Source organism: Micromesistius poutassou (assembly GCF_964030765.1).
Source record: "Micromesistius poutassou genome assembly, chromosome: 16".
Lineage (NCBI taxonomy): Eukaryota > Metazoa > Chordata > Actinopteri > Gadiformes > Gadidae > Micromesistius > Micromesistius poutassou.
The window spans coordinates 3,222,631-3,248,247 of NC_140286.1; the positions used below are offsets into that span (position 1 = coordinate 3,222,631).

The 25,617-nt window shown below is 46.7% G+C and overlaps 2 protein-coding genes across 2 annotated transcripts; one reads left to right on the forward strand and one right to left on the reverse strand.

The window, feature by feature from the left end:
* Positions 1–1,263: 1,263 nt before the first annotated feature.
* On the reverse strand, positions 1,264–19,625 carry asap1a (ArfGAP with SH3 domain, ankyrin repeat and PH domain 1a). The gene is made up of 29 exons (XM_084480567.1): positions 19,545–19,625; positions 18,394–18,520; positions 16,306–16,378; positions 15,939–16,084; positions 15,170–15,244; positions 14,872–14,921; positions 14,344–14,473; positions 13,843–13,928; positions 12,753–12,828; positions 11,523–11,609; positions 9,820–9,920; positions 9,649–9,718; positions 9,374–9,461; positions 8,580–8,628; positions 8,131–8,303; positions 7,860–7,993; positions 7,331–7,422; positions 6,739–6,925; positions 6,407–6,492; positions 6,101–6,216; positions 5,832–5,899; positions 5,483–5,590; positions 4,767–5,004; positions 3,905–4,069; positions 3,648–3,744; positions 3,413–3,477; positions 2,821–3,254; positions 2,108–2,230; positions 1,264–1,679 (listed from the first exon to the last, which is right to left on the reverse strand). Exons 1-29 carry the CDS (start codon positions 19,601–19,603, stop codon positions 1,605–1,607), a joined length of 3,378 nt encoding a protein of 1,125 aa, XP_084336693.1. The 5' UTR covers positions 19,604–19,625; the 3' UTR covers positions 1,264–1,604.
* Positions 19,626–20,872: 1,247 nt separating this feature from the next.
* tmub1 (transmembrane and ubiquitin-like domain containing 1) lies at positions 20,873–25,617 on the forward strand. Its single transcript, XM_084480725.1, has 3 exons — positions 20,873–20,962; positions 22,558–23,141; positions 24,332–25,617. Exons 2-3 carry the CDS (start codon positions 22,615–22,617, stop codon positions 24,681–24,683), a joined length of 879 nt encoding a protein of 292 aa, XP_084336851.1. The 5' UTR covers positions 20,873–20,962; positions 22,558–22,614; the 3' UTR covers positions 24,684–25,617.

Genomic DNA, 25,617 nt, shown 5'->3' on the forward strand with positions numbered 1-25,617 from the left:
ATTTCTTTAGCAAACACACAACCACTACAGCAACCAAAGACGTTGTGATGTTGGGTATTCTGATTGGTCGATTTCTACGTCATTTCAAAGAGGGTCACGTTGTTTATTGGTCACTACCGGTTAAAGGGGGTGGGACTTAGGTCTGACATGGGGTAGAGGGGGTGCAGTAAACCACCTTAACACCATTCTTCTAGAAAGGCCCTGCACTTCTAAACACACAGACACTAACCCTACAATAACCCTAACTTAACCCTATGGACCACTCACTACCCCGACCTCCGCCCCAGCCCCCAATGTCTTCCAAGTCATTTAGGAAACCCTATTATGCAGCGTGCCTTAAGTGGATCGCTACCCAGTCAAGCACCAAGTAACACATAGGACAGAGCCCATAGGTAGCACTGATTCTGCCATCCAAGACCCCCTTAGCAGGGGTTACAGAGATGGGTAGTTAAGGAGAAGGTAGGGGTTAGACAGTACAGAGACAGGTCATTAAGGAGCAGGTAGGGGTAAGACAGCACAGAGACAGGTCATTAAGGAGCAGGTAGGGGTAAGACAGCACAGAGACAGGTCATTAAGGAGCAGGTAGGGGTTAGACAGTACAGAGACGGGTCATTAAGGAGCAGGTAGGGGTTAGACAGTACAGACACGGGTCATTAAGGAACAGGTAGGGGTTAGACAGTGAATACAGAGACAGGTCATTAAGGAGCAGGTAGGAGTTAGACAGTACAGAGACAGGTCATTAAGGAGCAGGTAGGGGTTAGACATCTTGCTGAAGGATGCTTTCAGGTCAAGGAGATTGGGGATTGAACAGAGAACCTTTCAGCTTGGATTCCAATAAACATATTGACGTTACACACACCATACATCATACTACATATTAATTTAAGGAAATCTACAGGAGTTATCGAGCATTGCCGTGACAACGGATTGTGTGCAGCATTGCAGGGGACAGAATTTCCTCACAATGTTCTGTTATTCAAGATATAATACTGTCAGGCGACCCCCTCGTATTATGGGATGTGTAGAAGCAGAAGCCTGCTAGGAAGTACTATTGTGTTGGTAAAGTCCAGTGAAATCCAGTCAATTCCCTATCACTGCAGTGTAAACTCCAGTCCGATACTTGATTCATTTACTACGGACCATGGAATAAATATCTTCCAGAAGCTACTCCAGGAAATCCTCCGGGAGGGTGGGGGGGAAGGGGGGTGTAGCGAGACATAAGACGTATATAATACTGTGGAGATCTAGATGGGTTCAACATACACACACACACACCAACACACACACACACACACACACACACACACACACACTCTCCTTGCTATGTACACATGGCTGTACATGTACAGGTGGGGTATACGTCTGCACAGATAAGAGATGTCTTGGTCGCTATACATTAGCTATACAGTTACAGAGCCTCCCAGCCAGTGCGAGCATGCTGGGTTACTATGGGAACACACTGGCAGGGACAAATCCAGCCGGCTTCTTTTTGCTACAGCAGCTATTTACACAGAACCGTGCCGGAACCGCCCAGGGGTAGGGTGGGGGGGGGGCGTGTCGGGGGCGGGGTTTGTGCTTTTGGGAGGCGACCGCCGAGCTGTCTGTCAGTCTGACAGGATGTGGACGAAGGACAGGGGGAAGACACCACGGCGCTCCGGGTGGCCCTCGACGTGCCCGATCTGGAAGAGATTATTCCCATGATGCATTGCTTACACCTCCTCCCCCACCCCCCAGATGTATATGCCTGACTTTAACCACATCCTAAACTTCCCCGCTCACCTGAACATAAACACAAACATAAACTTAATCTAGAAGAATATAATAGACATCATTAATGCAAACATTACTTTATGCTTTAAAATCCATAGAATCGTACAATCAAAATTGTACACTCACTCAATAACTCACGCACACACATGCACAAACACACACACTCACACACATACACATACGGTGTGTGTATGTGTGTGTGTGTGTGTGTGTGTGTGTGTTCCTTCGTCCGTGTGCGTTCCTTCGTCCGTGTGTGTGTGTGTGTGTGTGTGTGTGTGTGTGTGTGTGTGTGTGTGTGTGTGTGTGTGTGTGTGTGTGCGCGCATGCTGGTACCTACCCACCACTCCTGGTCCTCCTCCCCCGTCACCACGATCACCTCCCCCTCCGCGAAGGTGAGCTCGTCGTCGTTGTCCGCCTGGCAGTCGTAGATGGTCTTCACGCGGCGTGTCTTGACCTTGCCCTGCAGCCGGGGGGGGGGGGGGGAGGGGCACCGTAACGTTACTATACTCCACGATAAGTCCTCCCACAAGTTAATGTTTCCATAGTAACGAGCAATTGACAAAAAAGACACTGATGCGTACCTTGTATCAAGTTAAAGGTACCTTATGCAAGGTTTGTGATTTCAATCTAGCTCCATTGCAAATTTGGGGGGGAAAAATAAAACCTCGCTTACCCCTCAATCTCCCAACTCTCTCCTCACGCCTCCCTCTCCTTACTCGCTCCACAGCCCTCCTGCTCCTTAATCTCTCTAAACCCCTCCCCCTCCCTCTCTCCAAGCCCCGCCCACCCTCTGAAAGCAATGCCAGGGAAACAAAACGTCCCATGAGACTTCTCCAGGCTGCTGGAGAGTCGGGGCAATTAGCCTGGATCGCTGTAGCCTTGAAGTGAGCGTCTACCAGACGCAGTGTGTACGAGCCGAGTCGCATAGTGTACCTTTAATCATTGTCCCATATTAAGATTCCTTTCCGCCGCATCAAGTGATTGCATCCGGCAAGCGGAAAATATCTGCGGCGTTAACGGTCTCCATGGTAACAAGCAACTCCATCTCACCGTGTTGAGTTTGCGCGGTAGAGGGATGGGCGTTTCCACGGCGTCCGACGGGGTCCCATTGGTCTCCTGCTCCTCCGGCTCCCCCTGCTGGACAGGCTTGCTGTCGTTCACGCCGGAGCTCGTCGTCTCCGTGGTGACGGCGGCGGCGGCGTGAGGGGGCGGGCCGGAGAGCCGGGGTCGCTGGGCAAGCTGGGGCTTGGGGGGCAGGTCTTTCAGTTGGGGTTTGGGCGGCAGGTCAGCCAGCGACGGCTTCTCGGCCAATGGGAGTCTCTGCTGGGTGGGGTCCACGGGCGTGGGGGGGGGCTTAGGGGAGGCGTCGATGAAGGGCGGGGACTTCTGGGCGGGGTCGGAGGGCGAGGGGGAGGGCCTCTGGGCGGGCTGCGAGGGCTTGTCCAACGAGGGGAGGTGGACTGTGTCGATCTTCCTTAGAGCCACTGGAACACCAGAGAGAGAGAGAGAGAGAGAGAGAGAGAGAGAGAGAGAGAGAGAGAGAGAGAGAGGATTAAGAGAGTGGATTAACTTTATGTAGTCAATTGGGGAGTAAAAGAGATTGACAGATAAAGAGATAGTGATACTTAGACAGAGGGGTTACCTTTCTGAGGTAGTTTGGGAAGAACTCGTGGTCCCAGAGTGGACTTTGTGTTACTAGTGTTGGTGCTGTGACAGACAAAAGGTTAAAGGTCAAGTTTACATCACAGACCTTAAAACAGTCTACTTTAAAATCTCCTATTTCTCTGTTTAAAACACGTTAATATATTTTGTTCCGTGTGTGTGCGTAAGTGTGTGTGTGCGTGTGTGTGTGTGTGTGTGTGTCTCTGTGTGTGTACCTTTGCTGCTGCTGGTGTCCCTCAAACTTGTTACCAGGTGAGCTTCTGCTTCCTGTCTGGCTGAAGTCACTTCCTGTTGAGGGAGTGAAGTCACTTCCTGTGGAGGGAGACAAGAGACGACGTTAGTCACATATGGGGTCAAAGGTCACAGGCTGTTTCTGAGTGTGTCTGTGTGTGTCTTAAAAAAAGAAAGATAATTTCTATAGAAGCTGTGTACACACACACACACACACACACACACACACACACACACACACCCTTGCTGTGGTGACCTTGCATCACAGGGCTGGGGGGGTCGGACATGGTGCGCTTGTGTTCGGGTGGGGGTGGTGGAGGTCTCTTCTTGAGGGTGGAGCTTCCACCTGCTGTTCCACAGGGGGCGGGGTTAAGAGGCAGCGAGGTGGGCGGGTCAGCCGGGATACCTGGAGGGGGGCGGGCCATTTATTACACACTTGTTTTAATTATCTGTATTATTCAACATATTTGCACATTATAATTAACATTTATGCTACATTATGCGCATTAACGTAACTTTTAAACATATCATGACTGTTTTGTACATTAATAATTTTTCTTCTTTATTTCTATCTTATTTATGAGTAAATGTTGTATCATCATCCTTTTTATTCTTGTTCTATTATTTCATGTATTATAACCATTGTGTTATTACATGTATTATAACCATTGTGTTATTACATGTATTATAACCATTGTGTTATTACATGTACTATAACCATTGTGTTATTACATGTACTATAACCATTGTGTTATTACATGCATTATAACCATTGTGTTATTACATGTATTATAACCATTGTGTTATTACATGTATTATAACCATTGTGTTATTACATGTACTATAACCTTTGTGTTATTACATGCATTATAACCATTGTGTTATTACATGCATTATAACCATTGTGTTATTACATGTATTATAACCATTGTGTTATTACATGTACTATAACCTTTGTGTTATTACATGTATTATAACCATTGTGTTATTACATGTATTATAACCATTGTGTTATTACATGTACTATAACCTTTGTGTTATTACATGTATTATAACCATTGTGTTATTACATGTATTATAAACATTTGGTCCCCTCCTCGTACCTTTCCCCAGGTTCCTGACGGGGGCCGGGGTCCCTGAGTCGGGCCCGGGGGACGGAGGCTGGTCGGTGGAGCTGCTGAACACGGGGTTAGCGAAGGCGCCGTACGACAGCCGCTGCTTGTCCCGGTGGGGGGCAAAGCCTCCAGGGAGACCGAGTTTATCCTGCGAGGACCCGCTGGAGGAGAAGCTCTGACAGAAGCTCTGAGGGCGGGGGGAGCGGTCCTTCTTCACCGGACTACACTGAGGAATGATACGAACACCCCCTTTAATACATAGACTCACACTGCACCTTTAATACATAGACTCACACTGCACCTTTAATACATAGACTCACACTGCACCTTTAATGCATAGACTCACACTGCACCTTTAATGCATAGACTCACACTGCACCTTTAATACATAGACTCACACTGCACCTTTAATACATATACTATATTACATAGACCATCTCTTCACTGGACTACACTGAGGAATGATACATACACCCCCTTTAATACATAGACCTACACTCCACCTTTAATACATATCAAATATTACATAAACCATCTCACATTACACTCTCTGGACTTACACCCCATCTTTAATATATATACCTTCCTGAATTTTTTATACATACACCATCTATAATACATTGACTATATTAAATATATTATCGTTTCACTGGAGAAGAGAGTCTTGATACGTAAACACTTTATCAATCTCTCCCTCTCTCTACCTTGTCGTCCAGCTCGTCATCGCTGTCGTCCAGCTCCTCCATGCGGAGGTTCCAGTCAAACTCCACGTGGACGTGAGGATTAAACCTGCCAGAAGCAGCCTCCAGCAGCTAAAGAGACAAGGGGCAGACAGAGAGAGAGGTCAGAGAGAGAGAGAGAGAGAGAGAGAGAGAGAGAGAGAGAGAGAGAGAGAAAGAGAGAGAGAGAGAGAGAGAGACATAGGGGGAGAGAGATAGAGAGACAAAGGGGCAGAGAGAGAGAGAGAGAGAGACATAGGGGCAGAGAGAGAGTCAGAGTGGTGACACAGCTGGTTAGGGTGAGACGCTGATGTTCCTGTGGGTTGGTACATACCGGTTCCTCACACTGGCCATTCCTCAGTCTCCTGGCGATGTCCAGAGCCGTCTCTCCACTCTGATTGGCTGTGAGGAGAAAGGGGTAGTGAGTCCTCGATTCATTGTGACCATGTAATCATTTCAGTTAATTTGTAGACACATACCATCGATACTGAAATACATACCAATCAGACACGACTTAGATTAGTTTAAAATAGTCAAGCATAGCATGTCCTGACATAGCCTAGGGTAACATAGCAAAGCATAGCCTGGCCTAGCATATCCTACCGATGTCAATGGCAGGTTTGCCCCTGAGTAGCAACTTGACACACTGGTGTTTCTCGTACAGACAGCAGTAGTGGAGAGCCGTGTTCCCGCTCTCCGTCTGGCGGTCCAGATTACCACTAGAGGGCGACACACAGAGACACAGCATTACGGCCCCGCATCCCATGAACCGCCAGGACACGTCTGTGATGTGACACCATAGGTAGGGGGTGTTTTGAGGCCACGGCCCCCAACAGCCTTTTTCTTTTAACAAATTAATTGAGGTGTCCTTCCATCGGGACAGCCGCTTAATAAGAGGGAAGTAACTACCTGTTCTGGACCAGGAAGTCGACCAGGTGGAGGGAAGTGTGGTCAGAGGTCCTCACACAGTAGTGAAGCACCGTCTCTCCAGACTCCTGAAGAACACACCAAACATACACACGGTGGAGGCGTCATCAAAACATGCCAGCAGGACAATACAACTGGTGAAACCAACACAACATGTTCACACTAACGCAACATGCTAACTGAATATGCTAACGCAACATGCTAACTGAATATGCTAATACAACATGCTAACTGAATATGCTTCCTGCTAAACTAAAACAATAAAGAAAGTGATTAAATGGGACATGCTAACACAGCGCTAACACCAGCCACACCTTCTCAGCATCGGGCAGCGGCTCCAGTAGCTCCGCCCCCTCTGCGTACAGCTTGATGAGTGACAGCAGGTCTCGAGAGCGCACCGCATCGTACACCTCCGCCACCCGGCCCGTCGCCATGGCAGCGGTCCGCCTGGTGAACTTGTGGTCGATGTATTTGGCGTTGATGTACTCCCTCCTCACAGACCTGGGAAGGACACGCCATTAAAAACGACAACCAGTTTCTAGTTTTTGTAGTTGATGATCTGCATCAACTACTGAATATCTGAATATCTGAATAAGAACCTTCCATCACAAGTTTTTATTTTAAATGAATGTTAAATGTTGGTGGATAATGGCTGTGTTTTTTGTGGTCATGTTGTCCACTGCCCTGTGTATTTGTTATGTCATTTGTTGTTGTCACGTAAGCCGGTTCCAGGGGGTACGTGTGAAAATATGGATTTTGGAGTTGTGTTTGCTAATAAAGCGAAGACCAGAAATACTTGTTGCTTATAGGTTACTAAATTGCTGGTTTGTCCTCCTATACTTGTTGCTTATAGGTAACTAACTTGCTGGTTTCTCCTCCTGTACTCGTTGCTTATAAGTTACTCACATGTCGCTGGACGGGCTGGGCTTAGGGGATGCCGAGGGAAGGTTCCCTTCCAGGATCTCATTGAAACTACTGTTCCCAACATTCTTAGCAACCTGAGATGAACGCGATTTAGAAAGAAGAAAACATTTTTATTATTATTGATTAATAAAGTTATTTTCCTGCATCAACTTTTCATTGAGTTTGACATTCAAAACATTGTAAACAATTTGTTAACGACATTGACATATAGTCTGACAGACACAGCCAGGTGAACAGACAGACAGAGAAACACACAGACAGGGGGTCAGAGAAACAGACAGGTTAGATATAGAGAGATACACAGACAGAAGGTCAGAGAAACAGGTAGACACGCAGACAGTGTGAAACACAGACAGACATGCATGCAGACAGACAGACAGACAAACAAACAGACAAACAGACATGTGAACAGACAGACGACCCCTCAGTCAGACAGGACAGACGGACAAAGACACAGACAGGTGAGCAGACAGACAAGCCGTCAGTCAGACAGGGACCCAGCAGGGCGTACCAGCAGCTCCGAGGTGCCCAGCTTGTCCAGCTCCAGGGACTGGATGCGGGAAACGTGGACGCCCATCTCCCTGTGGATGCCCGAGCACTCGATGCAGGTGACCACCCCCAGGTTGGTGGAGATCCAGCGGGGGTCTGCAACACAGGGGGAAGAACCTCACCCATCGCTCACTCTCCCCGCTACCCGCCGATGTTCATTCCCTTCCCGGCGTTCACCATTCGGTCTTGTTCATGGTTAAACATTGCCAATGGTAAACCTGGTGCGCTCCTACCTGCCGCTCCGCAGTCACAGCAGGAGTCGTTGCCGGGCATCCTGAGCACCTCCTCGATGACGCTCCTGGTCAGCTCCTCCATGGAGCTGTCCCCCGCCGTACTCTGAGCTCCTCCTCCCTGGAATGCCACGTTCAGTGCCTCCTCCTTGCTGTTGGTCAGCACTGAGATCCATCTGGAGAGGGAGGGAGGGAGGGAGGGAGAGGGAGAATATGGGAGAAACGGAAGGGAGGGAGGGAAGGAGGAAAATACGGAAGGACGGAGGGAGCGATGGGGAGAGGGAGGGAGGCAGAACGACAAACAGACAGACAGACAGACAGACAGGAGGACACAGAGAGACATAGCGACAGACAGAGAGGAGAGAGCAGGGAGTAGTGATTAGATTTGTGTTGAATGAGTTCCATCCACATGACAAATCCTGAGTAGGACTGTGAGCCAGGACACGTCTTACATGACAAACTCCTGCTCATCCTCGGCCTGGAAGTGGTACGTTCTGTTATCTGGAACAACGGGAACAAAACAAGAGTTAGAGTTCAGTAGTTTATAGATAGTATTATTTAACTCATCTCTCAACTATTGGGAGGCACCGGGGAGCAAACAGATGATTAGTATTCGGTTAGCTAGCTAAAACCTAATTCATAGTCGCCGTGCGTGACCTGTTGCACCGGCGTGAGCACTGTTCATACTGTGTTTTGTGTGTGTGTCACACACCTCTGAAAATGTTAAGGTTCACAAGCAGAATGCACAAACTGACAAGCCACAGTCAAACGGCGACTATAAAGGCAGTGGCTGTGTTTTGGACCATGGACTGTTCGACTGTGCGACTAAATTTCCCTTAAAAGCTACGGGTGTCACGACAGCAATCGCTAAATGAAATGCTCCAAAAATGTTTAAATAAAAGATCAGCTTTCTGTGGCTGTCGCAGGCCTGTAACAAGCCGGCCAATCATTTGATTCAGCCGCAATGAAATAATTGGATGGCCCAGCTGTCTGTCTACCGAGCTACCTGGCTACCTGCGTGCACTCTGACCGTGCGCTTGTTGCACACTAGCTTAAGGCTGATTTCCTACTATGTTGCCTACTCAAGCTTTAAGGAAGGCTGGTTTCCTACTATATTGCCTACCCTAGCTTTAAGGAAGGCTGGTTTCCTACTATATTGCCTATCCTATCTTTAAGGAAGGCTGGTTTCCTACTCTATTGCCTACCCTAGCTTTAAGGAAGGAAGGAATGTACGCTGTCTACTCACAGGAAATGAGGTCAAAGCATTTTTTGTCATCCCCGCCTGGTTTCACCTGACAGGTCAACAGGTTCAGTCTTACAGGCTGCCTGTTGGACTGGAGGACAGACAGACAGGCAGAGAGAGACAGACAGAAAGAGAGATGGACACAAACACACACACACACACACACACACACACACACACCAGTGACTTTCTGCAGCAACAGTATTATTCACAAAGGACAACAAATCGTTATAGTATTGAAAGCAAGAGCGTTGCATTGTGGGGGATGTAGTTCTTACTGTTGCGTGGGAGATGGTAAGGATCCCACTCTTGACGGAGCACTTCCTCCTCTGCCAGACCTTTCTTATCCTAGGGGGGGAAACAAGCTATGAGTCACATTGTGTGTGTGTGTGTGTGTGTGTGTGTGTGTGTGTGTGTGTGTGTGTGTGTGTGTGTGTGTGTGTGCCTACCCATCACTTTTCTTTAAGAGGTAGCCTTTCTTCTCACAGCCAAACTCCTTGTTCCCCTGAAGCTGGTGCATGCTGTACCCAGCCTGTCTGCTCTGGGAGTCCTACACACACACACGCGCACACATAAGCAGGCACACACGAACACACACACAACCAAAGAAACAACCACGCACATACGCACAAGCACGCACACACACACAAGAACACACGCAAACACACACACTATATTGTAGTAACAAAATATTTGTATATTTGAGGAAACATGGATGAAAAGTATGCTGCAAATACAGTGCTGTGCTATGGAAACTCATCATATGGAATACATGATAAAATAATGTATTGATTAGTATTATCTTAAGGGCACAGTACCGTAGAAGCAGAGAGCAGCGACGACAAACTGTCACAGATGCAAGGCGCTACGTAACCATGACAACCACATGCTCCACCAATCACACGGCGCAGCCATGCACAGTAGCAGTGTTATAGTGGACAAAATATGAAATATGAACACCTAGTCAAAGTAGTTGCTGTCGCTAGTGAAAACCACATATGCATAAATAACACACATACACACACACACAAAGCATGCTTTATAAGCATCAGCACTGTGTGTCACATGACGTGTACAACGGCAACATAAACACACGCAGAATTTAGTGATGAGTTTGCCCAACCCAGGTTGACCTCAAACTAGTTTTTAACAAAAAGCAAACAGGACTATTAGCTCAAAAAGTAAGTAAGTAAGTAACAGTTCTGTTCAACAGCAATCCCTCTCCAGGTGTGCTCATGTGACCACACATTTGGTGCGTTTATATCTTCAACACATCCACCAGCGGAAGCTGCGAGCTCCATGCAACATACAACACCAACGGTCGCCAACAGGCTAACAACAAGCTGATGATGTACATCCTTAATGACTTACTCTCCTCGACTACAGTCCCAGACAGCAGAGAGAGACAGACAGACAGAGAGGCAGACATGCAGGCATAATGTCAGCCGTAGAAAACTGTAAGCACCTTCGTTCTGATGAACGGCCGCTGTGTATCCTGTTCTGATAACACATCCATTGGGTAGTAATTAACCCCCACCCCCCAACACACACACACACACACATGTCTTGTCTTGGTAATTTGGGGTATCTTGGGGGTATCCCAGGTTATCTTGAGTATCCTAGGGTACACTGTGGTATTTTGGGGTATGCTGGAGTACACCCGGGTATTTTGGGTCGCCCTGGGATGTCCTGGGGTACACCTGGGTATTTGGGGGTATCTGGGGGTACACCTGGGTATTTGGGGGACTCTTTGGGTATCCTGGGGTACACCATGGTATTTGGGGGTCTCTTGGGGTACACCTGGGTATTTGGGGGTATCTGGGGGTACATCTGGGTATTTGGGGGTCTCTTGGGTATCTGGGGGTACACCTGGGTATGTGGGGGTCTCTTGAGGTACACCTGGGGTACACCTGGGTATTTGGGGGTATCCTGGGGTACACCTGGGTATTTGGGGGTATCTGGGGGTACACCTGGGTATTTGGGGCTATCCTGGTGTACACCTGGGTATTTGGGGGTCTCTTGGGTATCCTGGGGTACACCTGGGTATTTGGGGGTCTCTTGGGGTATCCTGGGGTACACCTGGGTATTTGGGGGTCTCTTGGGGTATCCTGGGGTACACCTGGGTAGCTGGGGGTATCCGAGGGTGTCCTACCTCCTTCTGCTCCAGCTGCAGGGAGTCCTTGATGAGCTCTCTGAGTGCAGTCAGCTGCTTCTTCTCCTCGTCTTGACTCTGCTTGATCTGGGGATGGAGCAGAGCAGACATGAAGCTACACCTCTCTCCTCCCTCAGTCAACATATTCCTCCACCTCTACCTTCTGTTAAGACACACCTTCCCCACCACCTTATGTTAAGACCCACCTTCACCTTCTCCTTGACCTTTTGTTAAGACCCACCTTCTCCTCGACCTTTTGTTAAGACCCACCTTCACCTCGACCTCTACCTCACACCTCACCTCACCATTCTGTTGATACAAACCTTACTTCCTAATCCCTTATTGTTATCGCTTATTGCAAAAGTTGACCCCTTTTTCAGGTTTCCTCTTTAAAACAGTTACATTCAAAACCCCATATGCAATAAGAAGGAATCAGATACAAGGTTTATATAAAGGTAAACCGTAGCAGTATTCAGACTAAATATTTTGCAGCAAATTGGACCTGCAGCAAAATCATGTTGTTGTTTAAAGTAGATGAGGGGACTCTTTATGGATTTCTTTCCCCTGTTAGTCTAGCAAGGCAAATGGAAACAGAATCCATAATTAATACCAACATGTAACATTCCAGGAAGTCACCCATCACACCCATCACAAGCCATTGCCAAGATGGATGGGTGTTCCTTCTCAAAGATTTTTCCTTTTCTCAATCATTTTTTTCCCAATCTTATCAGACTAAACGCATTTCAAAAAATCTAGCAGTGATGAAAACAAAAAGTTGTGTTGTAATGTTTCAGTTTGTGTGGAGTTTGATTTGGTATCGTTATTAGTTCTCTTCATCTCCTCTCCAGCTATCATGTGTCACGGACATCGCGTTCCAAGGCCACTGAGTCCCCGGCTTTATGCCAGCGCAGGAGGCCTGCACCAGACAGACAGACATGCAGACAGACAGACAGAGACCGACAGACAGGCAGCAGGCCTGCACCAGGGAGAATGTCCTACACCAGTGGTTCCCAGACATTTTGCAGGGCTAAACCTCTAAACAACTGTCAAGGTCATCTGAGTACCCCCAGGGATATGGGGGCAACTATGGTTACCCTGAATATACAGTATCTTTGATTGGGCAATTGTGTCTGACTTGGTATAAACCTAATTTTAATTACAGAGCTGCATGTAACAATATAAGAACTAGGGTTTTAAATTGACTGTTTGCAATAAGAGATTGATGCTTACGTTGGACAGATCGGTTGCCAGTTTCTCAATGTACTGCTTCAACTTATCAGCCGTCTTCAGACCGTCCTGGAAAAAACTATAAAGACATGAAGACAAGAATAAGATGCAGCACAGAACAACATAAAATATCACAAATTATATATATAAGTAACGTGAATCTAGATTATTTTCTTTATTTTAAATCCAGATGACCATTGCAATTTTTACATTCACAGCTTGTGCCGTCAAAGATCTCAACATTTACGTTTAGATCCCTTGTTTGCTTTGACATGAAATAAGACTTCTCGTCCAAAATTTGAATTGAGCTGACTAGGTCTTAGTTGCACCATGCTGCATTATGGAAATAACTACTTCTGAAACAGGAATTGTCACAAGAGACTATTTTCGAATATATGCGAGGACTACTTATTGAAGATTCACGGTCTGCCACATCAACATCAACAAAACATCCCGTAAAAGTTGTACCATTGACGTCATTGGTCTGAGATTTGTGTTCTCCATTGGTCTTGCTCGTAACAGTAGTATCGCTTTAACCAACCTAAGGTTTATTAAAATCAAGAATAAGATACAGATCCTCTACATATTGATGACGCATGAAGGCTGACATGTTTTTACGTGAGCTAGGCATGGGAATTTTGAGAAACCAGCAAGAGTAAGCTTGATTTTAAAAGTCTCCCAGCCGAAAGAATCCCAGCCTTCCCTTTAGGCATACCTCCAAAGCACTCCCCCAAAACACATGACTAGCCTGCTAGCTTTAGCAATAGGTCTACCTTACCTTATGGAAGACTCCGGTCATGCTCACACGGAGAGTGTGTGCAGAAAGCCGAGCCAGTAGTGAGACAGACTGGTATCCAATCACTTAATTTGGGCCAAATTAAATGATTGGACTGACTTAATACAAGCCTGCGACAGTCACAAAGACCGGATTCATTCTTAGTTTTTTTCAGAGCATTTTATGAACTGATTGATTTTGGGATGTAAAGAGAATTTCTACAAATATGACAAAAATAAAATGCATACACCAGCAGTGGCCATAAAGCAGCTCAAACGGCTGGAAGTGTGTTGGATGTGTGCTAGATGTGGTTCTTACTTGCACTGAGCGTGGTAATACTTGATGAGGTTCTGCAGCAGGTCCACCCCCTTTTTGGTCTTGATCTCATTCACCTTGATGAGGTACTGTTAGACAGAGAAACGCGTACAGGACTCACTAGACACACCAGCTAGCAACATGTAGCTAAGCTATGGCTAACCTCCTGCAGCTACCATCATTTAACTAACATACACCTAAATATCATGGGGTGAATCTCATAAATCCAACATCATGTAGCTAAGGTACAGCTAAATATCATATAGTTCAGATCATGTAGCTAATATACAGCTACATATCAGATCGCTAAAATCCTGCAGCCAAAGTACAGCTCATATCATATACCAGTAGCTAACATGCAGACAGACAGAAAGACAAAGACAGGCAGAGACACACAGACACACAGACAGAAAGACAGACCAACAGACACAGACAGACATTTTGACAGAAAGACAGGCAGACAGAGACACATTGACAGACAGACAGAAAGACAGGCAGACAGACCTCACACATCTGCAGTTGGAACAGTCTCCTCTCCTTCTCCATCTCCTCAGCGATCTCGGCTCCGGTGATCTCTGTACGGATCATACCATGCTGCTTAGCATGTTCCCTCTTCTCCTTCTCTATCTTAGAGCTGAGGGACAGACAGACAGACAGACAGACCAGCAGGTACACAGACAGATGGTAAGACAGATCAGCAGACACACAGACAGGCAGATAGACAGAGAGATAGACAAACAGACCAGCAGATAGACAGACAGGAAGATAGAGAGGCAGACAGACCCAGCAGATATGCAGGCAGGCCGACAGTGCAGACAAACAGTAAGCCCAACCAGCAGACAGACAGATGGGAAGACCAATCAGCAGACACACAGACAGGGAGACAGAGAGAGAGAGGCGGGGGACAGAGGGACAGACAGACAGAAAGACAGACAGACAGATACAAATATGTTACATTAGCACATGGTTACACTCAACCAGAAATAATACAACAAAGCTGTTTTACAAACAAAAAGTAAACAGACAACTTACAACTTGGTCTCATAGTCCTTCCAGGCCTTGTCAAAGGGTTTCTTGATGTCCTGGAGACCAGAAAGTAAAATGTTACTGTCTGCATTCCACTAAAATAATCTATCCCCACAACTCCACATTTGACACTAAAGGCTTTACAGGGCAAAATTTAAGATATGAGTTAACAATTGTACCTAGTCCGACATAATCTAACGTGAGATTATGTAATCTAATGTGATATAATCTAATGCGATATAATCTAATGGGATATCATCTAATGTGATATCATCTAATGTGATATATTCCAGGATGCTCTTACTCCTTTCACACCCTTCAGGTCTCCCTTCAACAGAGAATCCAAGGAGAAGACGACATTATGACTGAGACTCTGCAGCTACATGGGAGAGGGAAGAGGAGAGGAGAGGAGAGGAGAGGACAGGAGAGGAAAGAGAGGGGGTGGTAAGGAGAGGAGAGGGGGTAGTAGGGAGAGAAGATGGGAGGAGAGAATGGGATATAATAGGAGAGAAGAGATAGGAGAGGATAAAAGACCATTTATAAATTATTAATAAACAAGTGACTTTTTAGCTTTTGTGTAAAACAGGCCTAATGGCAGAGATGGACTAAAAGATAGATTTTACACTATATTAAATACATTAGTCCAACTACAATCAATACATTTAATGGTGAGGAAAGCACTCTCTGTACAGGATGCAGAAGCTGGGGCACTCAGGTGTAAGATAAGGTCAATGTTGCAATCTTTCATAAAGCATATATAATACATATAATGGCATTTATAATATAGCATATAGGGTAATTCAGAACTGATTTGAGAACAGGATTCAGGCTTGACTCCCATCCTGTGCGTGTGGGTTTGTTTAAGCATATGTATGCATGCAAAACCAGGAATGAAACATGTTCTTGACACTTGGTTTGTGAATGCATTTATATTATACCATATTGCATAGTAATGCAAGTAATTATGCCATCTTGCTTCCATCTTGGTACTAAACGCTAGCTGGGTGTTACCCCACCCCGCTAACGTTTAGAACCAAGATGGCCGCTTAGAACCAGAGATGGGGGGGACTCACCAGGTTTTTGAGTAGCACTGACAGCTCCTTGATGAGGCCTGAGAAGGTGATGAAGGCGGTCCCCAGGTCAACATTGTCCCGGCTCATGAAGTTTCCGCCAAACTTATCCAGAGCCTGGCTGTAGTTCTCCTCGTTCTGGATGTGGTCTGCGTGAAAACAACACACAAACAAAATACATTAGCGCAGCTGCTGGGAGAAAGAAAGACACTGTACCGATATTGTACAGGGCATGTTAGTGCTAGTGGGTAAAGAAAAACATATAGATGGCATGCTAGCTCCAACACTTACAAGACACATGTAGATCGCACTGACACATACAACAAATGTTTCTCACAATACTGATGCATTTGGGAATGACAGGTTTTACCTTGGCCAGAGTTGTAGACAGCTTTCACTGACTTCTTGACCTTCTGTAGGGCAGTGCGGTCCTGGTCTAAAGCCTGCAAACACAGAAAGAGTTACAAGGAGATGGATGGAGAGAGAGAGAGAGAGAGAGAGAGAGAGAGAGAGAGAGAGAGAGAGAGAGAGAGAGAGAGAGAGAGAGAGAGAGAGAGAGAGAGAGAGAGAGAGCGCAAGGAGACAGAGAGCGCAAGGAGAGAGAGAGAGCACAAGGAGAGAGAGAGATTGCAAGGAGAGAGAGTGAGAGTGAGAGAGAGAGAGAGAGAGCAAGAGAGCTCAAGGAGAGAGAGAGACAGAGACATAGAGAGAGCTCAAGGAGAGAGAGAGACAGAGATATAGAGAGAGAGCTCAAGGAGAGAGAGAGAGAGACAGAGAGATCCCAGCTTGTTTTACGGTTCAAACCCCAACAACAATCATAAATAATATGCACATTGGTGTTGTAATGTCACAGTCAGTCTCAAAGCTCTTTATCACAGTTAGTCTCAAAGCTCTTTATCACAGTTAGTCTCAGAGTACTTTATCACAGTCTCAAAGACCTTTATCACAGTTAGTCTCAAAGACTTTTATCACAATCTCAAAGCCCTATATCACAGTTAGTCTCAAAGACCTTTATCACAGTTAGTCTCAAATACCTATACCACAGTTAGTATGGCCTTCATCACAGTTATATGGACTTTTATCACAGAAGTATCAGAGCTATAGTCTCAAATACCTGTATCACAATAAGTAGGACTTTATACCAGTTATAGTCTGTAAAACTCCCAAGCACACAGCAAGAAAATGAAGACAACTTTAGATGATAATATCAGAGGGACTTTCTAGAATGACTAGGAGTGTAAGATGGACACAATGTGAAAGTTTAACAAGCAAAGAAGACGGCGATGAGACAGAATAGCAGGAAGAAGGGAGAAACCAGGACAAGGCAGGAGGACCCAGATACAGACATTTATAGCATCTGTCTTCGACCCACAGTGGTGTTTTGGGCCAGACGCGGTCTGTATAGCATGGACTGCAGTAATTAAGATGTTACTGGGCAGAAAAAAACCACAAGACTAAACTCAACAACAATGCGTCCTTGAGCCTCCAAACATATCAATGCCCCACCACACACAGATGCCCCTCCAAATGACCCACGTCCGTCCGTCCGTCTAAGATATCATCAGTTGAGTTGTTCTCACCCGACCAACTGACCTTTGCTCCGTTCAGGTCAGTCTTCCTCATATTTCCCATCACAATACCTTAGTGAGCTCAATTCCCAATTACAAATACAAAATAGGATTTTCACTTTGAGAGCATCAGGTGGTGTTTCAGGATTCTAATAATGTTCAGAAAACAAGACACCTGCTGACATCAGGGGAAAGACACTTCCTCTTAGCACCAGATAGCTTACTGGTGACCCTCAAAGGCAAAGCTACACCTTTATCTTTCCCGTCATGCATCTGCACATCGTACTGACTGTGAAGTCAGAAGTCTGACCGCACTGAGATGTGGGTCTCAAGTCCAAAGCCATAAAGACCCCGAACTCTACAGGTCTCCGTATCAAACGAACCAAATATGTGACTGACACCCCCAAAATCCCAAACCCCACAAGCAAAACCGCTGAGAATTTGCCCACAATTAAGTATTTAAACCTCCTACGTGATTAGTTATATACAGAGACTATAGGTCCAGCTTATGTGAAGCGGTAGTCAATATAAAGTGCCTATAATTTATAATTATACACCGCGGCGAACTAGAACATAGCTCAAATCATCTTGTAGGGACATGAGGAAGAGCGGCCTGCAGAGCAGCATCTCCCTGCCTCAGCCTCCCAGCACAACAATAGACCAACAGACTAGAACTAGCCCGTATCTCCACTGCCTCTTCGTGGAAAGATGCGACGTGCAGTCTGAGATCGATAGGCCCAGGGACCTTTACCGCAGACCGCTATCACACCACAGGGAGAGGTCGTGGAAACATCCCCTCAATGTCGCGGAACAGCTAGTGATTAAATTTAACGTGTTTTTTTTGTGGTCGTTCGTATGCGGTGAGTAAAAACAAGACAGGCGGGCCTCACCTCCTCCAACACGGTGACGGTGTTTCGGCAGCTCTGCAGGCGTGTGGTGAAGCTGGACGTGGTGGGGGAATTGTAGTCCTCGGTGGTCTCCGACAGGAACTCGCATACCGAGATCTGATCCGGCATCCTTCAACGGCGGAGTCGGTCCCGGGCGGGAGGAGAGAAAACCGGTGGAAGATACAAGTAGCGGTCGGGAGAGAGCGGATTGCATATATCACATGAAACGGAGAAAAAAGCGGGGATCCTCTGGGCCAGAGGTGTGTGTTTCGGGGCAAACGGCGGCCGGTGACAGCAGTCAAAATAGCTGAATTCCTGCGAGCCCGCCCTTCTCTGTGCGCTAATTACGCTCTCAGCTGTAAAAACAACGGTTCGGTTGTCTCCAAACGGTGCGGACCGGAGATAAATGTCCTCATCGCGTCGCCAGGGCGGACGTGCAATTATCTCTGGCTCGACGGGTGAAACGGTACAAAACCAGGCGGAGTGTTTTTGTTAGTGATGATTCAGCCGCTGTGCCGCCTTCCCTCTCTGCCTATCCCCCTAGTGTCTTCTTCTCCTCCGGCTGTCTGCTGCTCGCACACGCACACGCACGCACGCTCTTCTTTGCGCAGACGAGGGGAGAAACAAGGCCGTGCGCATGCGTCCGTCCCCCCGTCCCCCCTCCTCTCTGGTGAATCCATAAAGGATATGCTGCAGCCCATCCATTCCGTTATTCCGCCTATAGAAAGTGTAGGATTTAAAGGAACCTGCGTCCGCTTTGTGTTTGTTTTGTTCAACAACAAAAGTAATTTTTCATGGAATTAGAACCCGTATGCAATTCGCTATGATATCTGAGCTATTTAGATTTACTAACGTCATTAATGGAAAAAAGAGAATGCATTCATTAATGTGAAACAGGTTAACGATGACGTCACGTTTCGATTACATTAACGGTGATATCGCCTGTACGTTGCAACAGCGTGGCCTACTGGTGGTGGTTGGTATTGTATTCCGAACACTTTTTTTTATCTTAGGGGTAGGTTATAAGTGGGTCGTACATGGATTGCCTATTTATGTGTTGGGTAGGCCTATGTAACATACCGTTTAGTCATGTGTGGCTATCAATAGAGAGAGGTTTGAAGAATTAAAATGCCTTCGCGGCGTTATTAACTTACCGGCTCCAGAGTGAGTCCCGGGAGGGGAAGCTGGAGAGTCGGGAAGAAGACGCTCTCATCTCGGCATATTGGCTCACCTTCAGTCCCTGGAATGTCCAGTAGGGGAGAAATCTTCACACACCACATAATTGAGTAACAAATTATTATCAAAAGAGGAGTTTATTTGGACAATAGGAGTTGACTTAATGATAACCTATACCTATACCACGGTTATTACATCCGTTAGGTCTAGATGACAAATCTCTCCGAGTCCAGAACCAAAGGAATAAAACAGCAGCGATTTACCACAGGGAAAGTTGTGTGGGAAAAGGCAAGCCACGCCCAACTCACCAAATAAAGCGCTTTGCTGCAACCGGACCGCTACTTTTTAGACGTTAAACCTAAACTGAGCCGAAGTCGTTTTAGACGAGGTATCCTTGACTTTAATATCCAACATTCCTGCATCTTCAGAGTCTTTAAGACCTACGTTGCGGCAGCCACTGCCAGTCTTGTTGGCAGTGTGGGCCTATCATACACGGCTGTATAGGTACAATCTGACCGCGAGAATGGGGGAGGCTGTTCTAGATCTGAGCAGCACAGATTCGTCTCAGGGTGGACAGGAAACTGTGGCCATGCGGGGTGGTGGTTGTGGTGGTGTCGTGTGGGAAGGAATCTCTGAAACTGTGTGCACTATAACAGGAGGCTCACCGGTTCTGATCATGACCTCTTGGCACTTCTCCTCTAACGTGGGATCAGACAGTGGTTTATGTTGTAATCAATAGGCCTATAGTCCCATAAAAGTTCAGGACATTTTTGATGAGCTTTTCACACATTATTTGGGAGTGCAGATTTAGTTGATGGAATGGACCTTGATTAGATCGTATATGATACACGACTACAACTTATACTAATACCATATTATTGAAGGCTAGTTGACTAGTATTTTTCATATTTTCCTCAAATCTCATATTTTTTCTGAAATGTTATCCGTAATATGTGCATCCATATATGCACATATTAAAACGCTGAAACTATATTGTTTTGAAAACTATTTCAATGATAAACTCATAATCAGATATCAAATGTATGCCCTGCTATGAGGTCCAGTTTGGACGGCCTGTATGTGGAGCATGAATCCACGATGAAGAGACTATGCTCCCTTTAATACTGAAAAAAGACCGCCATGTGTCCGTGACAGGTCCATACGAGAGAGGCTGGACTGTTTCGCAGTCAGTCCCACGGGTTTGGCCCAGACAGTAGAGCAGCGATTAGTGGCGTTGGAGTGAAGCAAAAAGAGAAAACTACTTTTCCCAGCAGCGCATTAAACCGGTGAGACGTCCGGTCGACCAGCAACCCGGAAGTGTGTACTGCGAAGTGGAAGCCAGAAATATTTTGCCAGCTGGCTAACGTCAACTACAATGTGGTTTCTAACACTAACAGTAAGATTGTTTGATCATTTATTTGTTTCGAAAAACCATTACGAATCTGATGGTTTCGCATCACGACACCGACGAGTGAAGTAGATGAGAGATTATTTCTGCGATGGTGAAGCAACACCAGCAGTCGTACTGGAGTCGAACTCGCTAACCAGGTTGTTGAAACTGGTCCAAACTACGCGATATACAAACCTTTCCATCCCGTCAACACGTGTTTTTATTGTCGCTTTTTAGTGGGCAGATTTATTTTGTACATTGACATAGAAGTGGCGATTGCCTTCCCGTTAGCAAGCTGAATCTATAAAGCGACAATATGGTTTTATGTTAAGTGTCGCGTCAGCTGAAAGCTTTACTTAAATAACAAGAGGAGTATTGACGTTACAGGTTATAATAATGAACGCTATCCTTCTGGTAGGTGAAACCAAACACACCAACCATTCGGCTTATAAACTACCGAACGAGACCTTCTATAATGAAGAGTAACCTCAGTTTATTTCCCCGTTAAAATGATGCATCTTGTGTCTGTGTTATTATGAGTCATCAGTTACAGGTGCATCGCCGACTACTCCTGAAGACCATTATATCTGTCAGGCAACAACACACCCCTCGTGTGTGTGTTTTAACGTCTGCTTTATATAACACGATCTTCTAGTTATACGTTATAACACGATTGCAGATTTATTCTGAAATATGCCGGGTTGGAAATTTGACTACGTACCAGCTTACCTGCTGGACTGTCAAATGATGACGCCTGACGCCACCCAAAGTGATTACCGTTGTCTTCATTCTTGTTCTACCAGTGCCCGTCTGTGCACTTTGACAGATGGCGACGTCTTGGTTCTGGTAGTGATGCAATTGTTTGACAAATGGTGATGTCGTGAATGTGACGGTGATGTTGGTAATGTCGTGGTGATGCTGATTCTCGTGTAGTTTTGACTTTGTGATGCTGGTGGTGACATGATGGTGTTGATGCTGGTGGTGATATGGTGGTGTTGCTGTGGATGCTGATGGTGAAATCTTGTTGCTGCAGTGGATGCTGGTGGGGATATGATGATGGTGGTGATATGTTTGTGTGGATGCTGGTAGTGATATATGTGTTGGTGGGGACATGGTGGTGTTGCTATGATGGTCTAGGTCGTGACATGATGGTGCTGGTGGTGACATGATGTCGATATGAAGGTGTTGGTGGTGTTATGAGAGTGATATGATGGTGTTGGTGGTGTTATGATGGTGTTGGTGGTGATATGATGGGTTTGGTAGTCTTATGATGGTGATGGTGTTGGTGGTGTCATAATGTTGTTGGGGGTGATACTATGGTGTTTGGGGTGTTATGAAGGTGATATCATGGGTTTGGTGGTGTTATGATGGTGTTTGTGGTGACATGATGGTGTTGGTGGTGTTATGAAGGTGTTGGTGCCACCAACACCTTCATAACACCACCAAACCCATCATAACATAACATAACATATGGTGGTGTTGGTGGTGACATGATGGGTTTGGTGGTGTTGGTGATGTTATGATGGTGTTGGTGGTATTATGATGGTGTTGGTGGTGATATGATGGTGTTGGTGGTGACATGATGGTGTTCAATCCTGCAGCTGCTGAGCCCTGCGTTGCCTTAGTGCCAGAGCCCGCGTCCCCGGGGGCCCGCCGTCATGGCGCTCATCGAGGGGGTGGGAGATGAGGTCACCCTGCTGTTTGGGCTCCTGCTGGTCCTGATGGTGCTGGTCCTGGCCTGGGCCTCCACCCACACCGCTGAAACCGCAGAGAGCATCTTCAGCCCCCCCACTGCTGCCAGCGCCAGCTCCTCTCTGGAACAGCATGCCACCCTCGCCACCACCACCACCACCGTCTCCACCGACGCCGTCTCACAGACTCTGGCCCCGCCTCCCGGAGAGGAGGGCAAGACGGACGGCGTGGAGGGGGAGAGGAGTGAGGGAGGGGGAAATGGTGGAGAAGGAGGAGGAGCAGATGCCGCCGGAGAGGAGGAGGAGGCGGGAGAGGACGGAGGAGAGAGGAGTGTGTTGGGAGATGGGCTGAGGCGTAGAGAGGGGGTGTCCACACCTGAGGCAGGCGGGGAGGGCCAAGGGCAGAGGAACATGGTGGTCCGCCTGAAGTTTCTCAACGACACAGAGAGGCTGGCCCAGGTCGAGCCCCAGGACACTATCGGATACATCAAACGGTACCGCAATGCTCTACATACTGTACCCTGCAGTACTCGCACTACTAAACTCTAATGCAATACTATAGGCTCTAATCAAATACTATTCCCTGCAGTACTCACACTACTAAACTCTCTAATACAATACTATTCCCTGCAGTATTCATACACCTATACTCTCTAATGCAATACCAGACCCTGCAGTACTTCACCTCTATTCTCTCCAATACAATACTGTAACCTGCAGTACACACTACTATACTCTAGTACAATACTATACTCTAATACAATACTATACTATCTAATACATTATAATACTATATATATAGAATTCTATAATACATCATGTTTTATAATAGTATATAAAGCAATACTGTACCCTGCAATACTCACACTATGACTACAATATAATACAATATTATACTATCTAACATAATACTATAATCTGTAGTACTCCCAGTACTCCCACTACTGTACTATCTAATACAATACTATATCCTGCAGTATTCACAATACTAAGCCATTAAATGCAATACTATACCCTGCAGGACTCTCATTTCAAATAATCTGGTCTGTGATCCTCTCACTTCAAATAGTCTACCCTCCAATTTTCTCCCCTCATTTAAAGTCTCCCCTGCTATCCTTTCTCTGTTGTCCTCCCAATGTCTGGTCCTCCTGGCCCCCTCTTCTTTACTACCCCTTTAACTTCCCTAGTTTCCCAGCAACAAGGAAATGCCCAGGCAGACAGGATAAGCAAAGATTGTTGCAAACTAGATAACTCCAGTTTGTGATTAAGGTCTTTAGAGATACAATACAATAGATACATAACATTAAGTCATTAAGAAGAAGCTGTTATCTAAAGCGACGCCAATTAGCTTGACTTACAATTGATTTTGGAATAAACCCTTTTCACAGAGGTATCACATTAGGACAAACACCAGTGTAACTCACAGGTAGCAGACTTAACTAGTGAAGATTGCACACATTGACCATGGACCACATAGGCATATATACATAGATGTCTTCACTCGGTTAGTCAACTACCTGTGCCCTTTTACATACAAGTACCAGCAGACCCATAATTAGTGTGTTAGGAGCATCACCTGTGTTTGTCCTAACGTGACGCCTCTGTGAAAAAGAGTCTCTTGAGCCAGGATCGACCTGACCGCCATCACCCCCCCCCCCCCCCCCCCCCCACCCTCCCCCACCAGGACGTACTTCGCGGGCCAGGAGCACCAGGTGAGGCTCATCTACCAGGGCCAGCTGCTGCAGAACGACGCCCAGACGCTGGCCTCCCTCAACCTGGCCCACAACTGTGTGCTCCACTGCCACATCTCCCAGCATGCAGCGCGCAGCACGCCAGTGGGAGCCCCTCCCACCCACCAGGTTCAGGTGGCGCTCAACGTGGGCAGCCTGATGGTGCCCCTGTTTCTGCTCATGCTGTCGGTGCTGTGGTACTGCCAGATCCAGTACCGGCACTTCTTCACCGCGCCTGCCACTGCCTCCCTGGTGGGCGTCACCATTTTCTTCAGCCTGGTGGCATTCAGCGTCTACCGCCGCTGAAGGACACACCCCCTCCCTCCCTTAAAGCCACGCCCCATCCCCATGAAGTCACACGCCTTCTCCTTCCCTCAAGCCACACCCCCTCCCTCAAGCCACACCCACATAACAGGCTCCTCCACATTCAGCTACACCCCTGGCTCCTTGAAGCCACGCCCCTTCCCTGCTCTCAACCATTGCCTCCCACATTTCTCTCAAGCTAGCTAGCTAGCTAGCTAGGCTGCTTTCTACTTAGCTATAACTGCATTTTTGCCTGTTTGCCGTAATGCAGAAGAACGCACGCAGGAGCAGCAGCGCTATGACCCAAACCCACTTCCTGTATCCTGACCTTAGCCCCGCCTCTTCAGCCCCACACCTCTAACCTTGTTGAGCTCCAGAGAGAAAGACTGCTCCGGCTCGCTGTTTAGAGTCTGCCCCCCCCCCCCCCACCCCAACCACTTGCTACGCTGGACGGGTTCCGAGGGGAGACGTTGCCGTGACGACCGAGCTGGAGAGTTGAGCGTTTTTGTTTGGTTTATTTAGATGATTACAGATGACTCACGGTGCCTGGTGTCGCTGCCTGTGTCGTCCAGCCCAGATGGGGTTGGCATGTAGCACAGGAGCATTTCTGTCTGTCTTTCTGTCCATCAGTCTTTCTGTCCGTCAGTCTGCTCACTAATTGACAGACACCCACGCACACCCCTCTCCACAACTCCTCTCTCTCTCTCTCTCTCTCTCTCTCTCTCTCTCTCTCTCTCTCTCTCTCTCTCTCTCTCTCTCTCTCTCTCTCTCTCTCTCTCTCTCTCTCTCTCTCTCTCTCTCTCTCTCTCTCTCTCATTGATACTAGGATAATCTACAGAGGGAGTGTTCGTCTGCCATTATGGAAGTGTAAAATCTTTAGTGTAAAATAACACTTTTGAAGAAAAATTAGTTCTATTAAATATTTCTTTTATTTATA